A 10,380-nucleotide genomic window follows, 5' to 3' on the forward strand; every position below is an offset into this window, starting at 1 on the left:
AAAAAAAAAAAATAACAAAACAGATAATCACTATAACTGTTATTCGTACGTACATGAAAGTGAAGTAGAAAATTATTTAAATAGAGATAAAAAATACTCGTTGCGTACATCATCTTCCCACTCTACTTGTTTAAACATTATGCAACAACAATCAATAGGTACAACACTGCCAAACAGTAGGTTTTGAATTAGCGTAAAAAAAACTGATTACGATTAATATTGTTGTATTTTATATGTTATAATAGAGCTATAAAAAAAATAAATAAAAAGCCGAATATAATAAAGTTGAGATCAGACTTTGAAAACTTGTCCTGTTCCGTTCACAAAGTTACAGGATAATAGAGTGCAGTGATATTAAAAGTTTGAAAAATAAAATAATAAATCGTTACATTCAAATAGTAGATTTCGGTTCAAGTTCAACTATAACCCTTAATCATGCTTACTAATATGTTTTCATTTATCCGTGGTTTTTCATTGATACTAATGAGGATTAATTATGATTCAAAGTACCATTTTTACTCATTTTATGATACATAAAGGTGTTTTATTTTATTCTAGTAGTCTTTAGTCTATACGTCATAATGAACGTTATATTAACATTGAAAATGTCATTATTCATTCAGACAATTCTAAGTACCTGAAGTACCTATACGTAGTCACGTAGAACTAAAACGTTTCGGCTATGTTTTTTAGTCTTTCTATTTTTAATTTACACAGTTCATAAATTACTAATTAGATAGTGTTTTTACCATTGCTTAACAGTTAACACTGATAGTTTCAAGAGCACGAAGAACTGAAGTTTTATCGTAGTATAACTGTTTGCAGATAAAAATAATAAGTTTATGTTAAGGTCCAACCCTTACGTTAATGTCACGGTACATGTTCACAGTTAGCGATTTCTGATAGTCCCCCGGTGAATATTGACAAAAGCAATACGGTTTTGGTTAACTTTATCATATATATATACATATAGTATATAGACTAGACTATAAATAATATATAAAATACAACATATTACATTTAATCAATGAATTATTATTATTTATACGTAATATAAATTTGAATTATGTTTATTTTATTTTACAAAATTTTTTGATTTCTACATCAGCTGCAACGATTCACATAAAAATTTAATTGTACACTTTAAACTGATTTTTGTGTGTGACGACACTTACCGGTACGAAATTGAGATCATAATAATTTCTATTGTTAACTTAACATAATATAATATGCCTAATAGTAATATCTATATAATATTATGATATGATATTAGGTATATCATAATATTAGAAGAAATTATGTAGAGAAATGTCTACACATTACAATTTTAATAATAGTGTGATTTACTATACTAACATAGTAACATTACAAATATGTGCTTATACTATGTATTATGTGGAGTATTTTTAATTGGGTATCTAATAAGTTAAACTATAACTTTATAAGTTGAGAAGCCCTCTTGTCTCTATGAGTTCTCTAGCTAACTTGTCAAATACATAGGTAGTTACTACATAACAATATAGACAATGTTATTTTATTAATTATTTGGTTCACTTAAAATTATTATATGCTCTTTTGTAGATACTAACATGATTAAATAAATACAACTAAATACATATTGATTGTAGATATCTAATAATAGTTATGTGATAGTACTTCATATCGGTTATTGATTTTAGGTATTATATTTTTAAATTTTATACTTATCATTGTTCAATTATTAATTTCATTTTCATATAAATAATGAATATTTGTAATATAAGTGTTATTTTTCATTTTCATTTCTTGAACATATTAATGTATAATTATACCGTATTGTTTTATTAACTTAGTATGTGGCTTTAAAAAAACCAAAATTATTACTAATAATAGTATTTTTGATTATTTTTAGGACATATATACCTCGTAAGTACTTCAAATAACACCAAATTTAAATTTTATTTTATACACATTGCTTACATTGGATAATTTTAAACAAACATATACTTGCTTCAATAATACGAGTATAACAGTAATATTACATAAAGGAATACAAAGATGAAGTAATAAGTTGTTTTTTAAATTTGTAAAGTAATTAGTAAACTATCAGTAGGTAAATAATTAATGATCATAAATATGTTTTTAAGTTTTATGTCTATTCACTATTATTTGTGTTTTCCATTTCAGTGCCTGAAACAAGAATTTATTGTGGTAGTTATGGAATCTAATTTATGAACTACACAATATATCTTGTCAAAATTGATTTATGTAGTTTCATTGAACTTTTATAAGAAAAAATAAATTGTAAAAACTGTAGAAGTGTATACATACTTTTAGTTTTTTTCCTCATAATTTATTTAACAATATGATGAGTAATGCTCAATAATTTTAATTTTTTAATCTGTTATATTTATTATTAACTAAAAATATTATGTAGATGACTTTATGTCAGTTAAATATAAGAACCAACAAATAATTAAATTTATTAAACATGAGCCATTGTGGGCGTATATTAATTTATGTATACCTGTTCTAGTTAAATAATTTATGATCACAGAAACTTGAAACTTTTAAGAAAATACAATTTAATATTTTATAATTGTGTTTCTTTATAAATGAGAAATTGTAAAATTTAATTTAAAAATTTAAAGTGTTGATATATAATCTGATAATCATCCAAGTTTTTTTTTTTTTAAATTTAAAATTAAACTGTTATAACAAGGAATATATAAGTATTATAATTTATAACATTTTATATTAATTATTAATTCGGTACTATATATTTTTTTTATAACAAAACAAAAAAATAAAAATAAATATTTACAATATATAATATGCGTACAAAAATAATTTAACAAGTATTGATCAATGTTACAATATAGTAACGAGTCATAATACATTATTGAATGAATTGACCATTCAAGATTTAAAAAATGCTTGTTTACATTAATAATTGTTAATCTAAAAGAAATTATAGAAATAAATAAAATTGTTTTCTGATCTCAAACAACTCTTATACGGTAATTTTAAGAAATATTTCTAATAACTATAATGTTCTAAAAAATATGTGTTATTACTAGCCATTGATATACTATTAAGTTGGAAAATGTTCAAATATCTTAACGTCATTATTGTTTTAGATTAATGTTACGTAAAATGACTAAATTCAATTCTTGTTGGCTAATTGTTGCCTTTGTGTCGTTAACGTCTGTCACGTATGGAGAAGAAGAAATAATTTTTCCAGTAACAACATCAAAAGACGAATGGTGGTCAAATACAATAATATATCAAGTATATCCAAGATCGTTCAAAGACAGTGACAACGATGGAATCGGTGATTTAAAAGGTATATGCATTTTGTTAACTAGATACTATGGAACATTATAAAGTATAACGATTATTAAATGTTTTTGTATTAAATTGTATGAAGGAATTACCGAAGAACTGGATCACTTTGTTGATATCGGTATAGAAATTGTATGGATAAATCCAATATTTAAATCACCCATGTATGACTTGGGATATGATGTGGAAAACTATACGATGATTGATCCTATATTTGGAAGTATGGCTGATTTCGAAGAACTAATATCAGAAATGAACAAGCGAAGTACCTATTATATATAAAAATACAAATTAAAAATTGTACATGTTAATGAAAATATCTATTTTTATTTTCTAGATTTAAAACTCATAATAGATTTAGTACCAAATCATTCGAGTGATCAGTGTGAATGGTTTTTAAAATCAATAAAACAAGAAGGCAAGTACGATGAATATTATGTATGGCGTAATGCTTCAAATCAAGACCAACTCAGTAATACATCAATCACACCAACACCACCGAATAATTGGGTAAATATATAAATGTATTCAATAGGAATTAATATTTATTATATTTATATATTGACTATTCATTTTAATAAAATTACGAGTCGTCCAAAATTGAGTAATAAATAATTAATTTTCATAGATTTCATGAGTGGAGTAGTTGACTATAAATTTTATAGCACACTCATCTAATCATAAACATAAATTTTTCGAAATAAAATTAATATTTTATTTACTTAATATGTATACATCATAGTTCAGGTAAGTTTAGATTTAAATATTTAAATATTCATTTTACAACAAAAATATGGTAGGTAGTAGGTAAATATATTTGTATTTTAATAACAAATATAAGTAGAATAAAATATTAGAGCTACTCGCGTTGCATGTGTTTTAAATTTAAAAAAGCTCATAATTATTACTCACTATTAAAATAGTTTTATAATTTCAAAAAAAATTGTGTAGTTTTGTGTAAACAATGATTTTTTTTAAATACATAATTACGATATTATAGTTTATTGCAAAAATTAATGCTATGTTTCATAATAGTTAAGTAAATTTGGAGGCCCTGCGTGGTCATGGAATACTGAACGAAAACAATTCTATTTACATCAATTAAGTGACAAACAGCCTGATTTAAACTTTAGAAACTCCGACGTTCATAAAGAAATATTGGTAAGTATTTAATTCAATTAATTAAATCTATAGATTATCTTATATTTCTGTATATTTAAAGAATATTATGGAATTTTGGATGGATAAAGGCGTAGCCGGTTTCCGATTTAATGCTGTTGGTCTATTATATGAAGATAAAGATTTTCGAAATGAACCAAAATCGGTAGGCAGAGAAAATTGGCCGATTTATTATTCTTTGGATCACATATACACACATGATCAACCGGGAGTTATCGATACAGTTATTGAATGGAGAAAATTCATGGACGACTATTCGAATAGGACGAATACATTTCCTAGGTAAATTATTACATAAGTTATATTATATTATTACCTATATTAAATTTAATGCTAAAGTTATAAATATATTAATACATAACAGTATAAAATATGATAAAACAAACTTAATATGTAGAATTTTTTAAATTTTAAGTGTATAAAATAGCCCAATAGATTAATGGTTTTCTTTGTTGTTATAATATTCTCTGTACAGACTTTTAGCTGCAGAAGCTCACCACCATGTCTGTGTATTTTCATTGAGAGATTATTATGGAAATGAAAATAATCCTGGTGCTCAAATCCCATTTAATTATCATTTACTGATTCAAGTACGCAAAGATGATTTAGTATATTCAGTGGACAGAGCAATTAAATTCTGGTTTGAAGTGGTACCGGCAAATAATACACCAAACTGGGTGGTAAGAATAGTATTAGATTTATTGATTAAAAAAAAATCGAATAATTAGGATTTAAGTTTTTTATTAGATATTTTTATTAAATGTGAATAAATATAATTTATATTTATATTCTATAAATTTATTTATCATTAGAAAAAACATAGAAATCAAGCACAAAAATAGTACAAAATGTATTATTCTTGTTTTTCTTTATAAAAAAAATATAATTCTAGATGGAAACTCATGACACCGATAGGATATCGTCAAAATACGGATCAGAAATGGTTCAAGTATTTACCGCTCTGAAATTGTCACTTCCTGGTATTGATGTGACATATTATGGGAGTGAAATAGGCATGGAAAACGTGTATGTAAGACAAGATCAGATCCAAGATTCATATGATTCGGGTGGTCAGAGAAATATAGAAAGCAGAGATTTTGCAAGGAGTCCTATGCAATGGAATAGTAAATCTAATGCAGGTGTGTAAACAGTTTAATATAACTTTAATGGCTTTTATTGTGTAAACATTTTTTCATAATTTGATCAAAAATAAAAAATAATCCAACACAAGAATTCTTGTGTTATAATTCCAATATCGCTCGTGTATTACACTATGTGAAACGATAATGGCTGTACAATTTACATTTATATAAATGGATTACGTTATCTAAAACATTTGACTTAGCATTAATCAATTTTTGAAATAGTGATTGAAACTAATTTTTACATTCTTTTACAAATAAAATCCAAAACTACCAACAGTTATACAAAATTAGTTGTCGATTATTATTAACGATAATCAAAACAATAGATTTAAAAAATATATTATCACAGTTGGATTGTTTTATTATAATATAAATTATATAAAAAAAAAAAAAACTAAAAAATTTGGAATTATAATTATAGTTAACTAATTTATTGTAAAAACTGTATAATTAAATAATAATTTGGTTACTTTTAATAAATCAAAGTAGATAAATTAAATTTAAACTTAAAATTAAAATTTCGATTGAAATGCAATAATAAATGAAATTTTTTCTAAAAGTATATTAAAATTATAAAAAAATAAATTTTGTATCTTGGAGCTTTAGTCTATAATACTAGTGAATTAAATTGATAATATCACTAAATTTATTTAAGGATTTACTGAAGCAAAAAAATCGTGGTTACCTATAAATCCAAATTATTACAAAATAAACGTTGAAGAACAGAAAAAAATATCAACCAGTAATTACAATTTTTATAAAAAAATGTCTCAACTCCGAAGAACCGATACATTGAAATATGGCGATCTTGAATCGTTCAATATAACTGATTCGATATACATAATAAAAAGGTAATTCGTGTCAAATACAATAATCCCATCAAAGCAATATAAATTGTTATCGGTTTAATTTGTTTATCGGTTATTTAGATCGTTGTCCGGACGAGAAACGTACTTGGTTGTGATGAACTTTGGAAGTGAAACTGAGACAGTCATTTTGTCTAAGGTTATAAGTAATCTAAAAAAAAAAATGTACGTTTATTTGGGCAGCGAAAATTCTGGACACAGTCATAGGTATTTGTATTAATAATGTACTATATCATATTTATCAATAAATTTCATATAAAATATAGTTTATGTTAAACATAATATTTCGTAATGATTAATTTGCCGCTTAATTTAGTTTTATTTATTTTAGGGATACCATATCCACGGTTTCCATAGTTGACAATCCATTGCACCTTCCACCACAATCGGTAGTCGTTCTGACCGATAATTTGTTTAACATCGATACGTTCAGGAATAATGGGATTAGCTACAGGAAATACAACTCTTCATATATTTGTCTCTTGTATGTCTTATTAATGATTGTTTATTATGTTGGAATACGTACTTAATTGAATTCGTTGAATGACTTAAGCAATAAAACTTTTATTTATTTGTTAAAGTAAATGCTTTTGATTAACCACTTACACAACGAATTTATTTATTTGATTATATTTTCAAAAACACTACTGTGCTAATAATCATTGAGTTACATAATATGCCTATTTGTTACATTATATAATACGTTATTATAACATTTCAATGAGTACCAACACAAAATCAATACCTACAAGTACAGGTCCGTGCGCAGGATTTCATAAATCATAATAGGGGTGTTGAAAAATAATGTATAAAATAGATACATCGATAATAATATTAGTAAATAGTATATTAATTAAATCCATAAACGATAAACGTGACGATAATATTTTAGTCTATAATAACGGTGTGTACCATTATGTTATGCATTATTACAAAGAAGATTATAAAATATTTAATATTATAATCGATCAAAAATGAAAAACACAATGTATGTATTTTTACTAATAAGCGGGGTGACCCCCTACCACTGGTGCACTGGCCTATCACACATGTATTTAATGAAATAATAGGTATTGAGTTAATAGTTTATTGTTATCACAATAAAATTGTTAAGTCTTTTTATTTTAACTATATTTGTAAAATAATACATGAATATTTAATTCTATGTATTATTTACTAAAAATAAATAAAATATAATTTATGTCTTTTAGCTTAAAAATGTATTAAATAAAAAATGAAAAAATTGAAGATTATTTATCTTTACTTAAGATTTCAATGTGAATATTTTACTCTAGGGACTTAAATATAGCGAGTGGAGACCCATTATATTATATTCAATAAATCAAATTAAAAGACGTATCAAATATAAAATTTATTGAAATTGTTTATATACTAATAAATATAAAAGTATTAAACTAAACTTTATTTTTTATAATATATTAAAAAAAAAAGTTTTCTAATTAAAATATTTTAATTATAAATTTAAACTAGATTATATCTTTTATATCATTATTATTTATTACAAATTATTATAATAAGAGTATATTGTTTAGAATTTATCTTCAAGAACACAATATAATATATAGTATATATATTAAGTATAAGCTCAGTAAGGAACAAATTTAATATATTTTATAGTATAGTTTAAAATCTTATTAATATATAAAGTATAGTGTTATATACAAATAACTATTTTTAATAAATAATGTGATAGGTACGTTCTTTTTGTGCATAATATTTAATACTATGTAAAAAATGTATATAAATGGCAAATACGTAAAAACAAACATTTTATTCATAATAAAATTACCAAAATCCTTAATGTAAAAAAATACGATTAAATGTATTGACGAGGAGTTTGATGTATTTAAAGCTACGTCAGTATCTGTTTAGATACTTTATACATATATAGAATACTTTTGCCATAACGAATTATAAAAAATAAATAAATAAGTCGATAGCTTATTTAGATACCAATTATTTAAATTTTATTGTATTTAAAAAATGTTTTGAAAAGTATAAACATCTTATTTTAATATTAGACAAAGTTTAGAAACACTAAATAAAGGTACACATAATATTATATAAATATGTAAGATGATATACCATTAATTTTATTTATTTGATCATGACGGAATTTACATAGATATTAGTTTTAATCATGATTAATTGTAATAAATAATAATGTATATATGGTATTATAATAAATTTATAATGATTCCTACGAGCTGAATTTATTTCACTCTGGAATACTGTATTTGAAACAAAGCAAATCCTACGGTAGAGAATCGTGATTTAAATGTATAGGTTGAATAGTGTTTTTGTACCAACACTGTATAATTAGTTAAACTAAGCTTTAGTTAATTTTTATATCGTACAATTGGTACGGATTTTCATTATTTACACGTTAGATACACTGTCAAGTTAGACTTTTTAGCAATGAGTATTTGAATGCAACGTAATGTGTGTTTTATAATGTACTTATTGAAAATCAGTGTTCAACATATTTTTTTCTTCATATAATCCGTCAAGTAGTTTGATTTATTTATTTAATATTAAGCGCTAGTGGAACAATTCATACAAATATTATATCTTTAGCAATTCGATGTGCAGAACTCAAGGACGTGACAAAATATCCGCACGATTAATATACGTACGTATATCATGTGCCTACAATACACGTGTAGTTATTTCACAGTCTCTACATTTTTCTTTATAATTAATTCAAAAACCTAATAATGGGTTTTTCAGATGTTTTTTTTTTTTTAATTAAGTTTTTATAACATCTAAAATGTTTAGTTTTGGTATATATAACTTATACAAAAACGAAACCTCTAGATGCAGAAGATGATGGACATATTAAATAATACCCGACTTTACGGTCGAGTAGAGTCGAGCGAATGTTCTTCGAAACTAAACCGTAGGTTGATGATAATGGATTTTATTTCGATCCGAAGAATAGGAACATAATAATTACAACAATTTTATTATTGCGGACGAAAGAACTTTTTTTTTATACAACGAATTTTAATTTTAAATTAAGAGAATTGCTCAATAAAACGACATATTGAGTGTGCGTGTGCGTATATGTGCAATAAACAGATGTGAGTGAACTGTGACGATATTAAATTAATTTTGAACACCCATCGTAGTGTTTTTAATGAAAGGTAAAAATGTAATGTAATAGCATAATAAATATAAAATCGTTTTGGATACTCCATTGTTGTTTTATTCTATAGGTTAATTTAACTGCACAGTATTGAGTTTTTTTTCAAATGGGTCACGGACAAGAATTTAGAGATGCGATAGGGGCGATAACAAGTTTCCATTTGACACATGTCTAGTCGGTATAATAATATACTATATTATATTATAATGTATAGGAAAAAATATTATTTTCAATTTACAAGCATACCATACACAATAATTGTTAAGTTTTAATATTGTACAAGTTTTTTTTATTGAATAATAACTGCATTCGATTAAGAGACAATATTTGACATTGTGTAGGATGGTCTACTTTTTAACTAGGTAAGTTCTATAAAATATACCAATATAAAAACGATAAATTAATAATACGAGTATGTCTGTGTTTTATTATTGGTTTTCGTATTTTTGAAATTTAAAATCTATTTGTATCATGAACGGTTTTTGGTGGTAAGGAACGTCAAGTACTTATCAAAATACTGTCGACGCGTTCATAATGTGCTAAGTTATTATATTTCATAATATTATGATCAGTTATTACGTTGATATTTCATTAAATTTTGGAAATAAAGTCTGTGCATCAATAGAGTATCCAGAATTTAATTTAATTTTTTTTTTTTTTAATGAGAAGGGGATCATTTTCCGTTTTAATGTAATCT

General features: G+C 24.3%; 1 protein-coding gene across 1 annotated transcript; it reads left to right on the top strand.

The window, feature by feature from the left end:
- The first annotated feature begins 1,757 nt into the window (after positions 1-1,757).
- LOC114128191 (maltase A3-like) lies at positions 1,758-7,124 on the top strand. The gene is made up of 11 exons (XM_027992644.2): positions 1,758-1,905; positions 3,120-3,325; positions 3,410-3,589; positions 3,662-3,834; positions 4,360-4,485; positions 4,547-4,785; positions 4,979-5,183; positions 5,396-5,642; positions 6,304-6,499; positions 6,578-6,721; positions 6,846-7,124. Exons 2-11 carry the CDS (start codon positions 3,124-3,126, stop codon positions 7,042-7,044), a joined length of 1,911 nt encoding a protein of 636 aa, XP_027848445.2. The 5' UTR covers positions 1,758-1,905; positions 3,120-3,123; the 3' UTR covers positions 7,045-7,124.
- The last annotated feature ends 3,256 nt before the right edge of the window (positions 7,125-10,380 follow it).

The sequence above is a fragment of the Aphis gossypii genome, chromosome 3, assembly GCF_020184175.1.
Source record: "Aphis gossypii isolate Hap1 chromosome 3, ASM2018417v2, whole genome shotgun sequence".
Classification (NCBI taxonomy): Eukaryota; Metazoa; Arthropoda; class Insecta; order Hemiptera; family Aphididae; genus Aphis; species Aphis gossypii.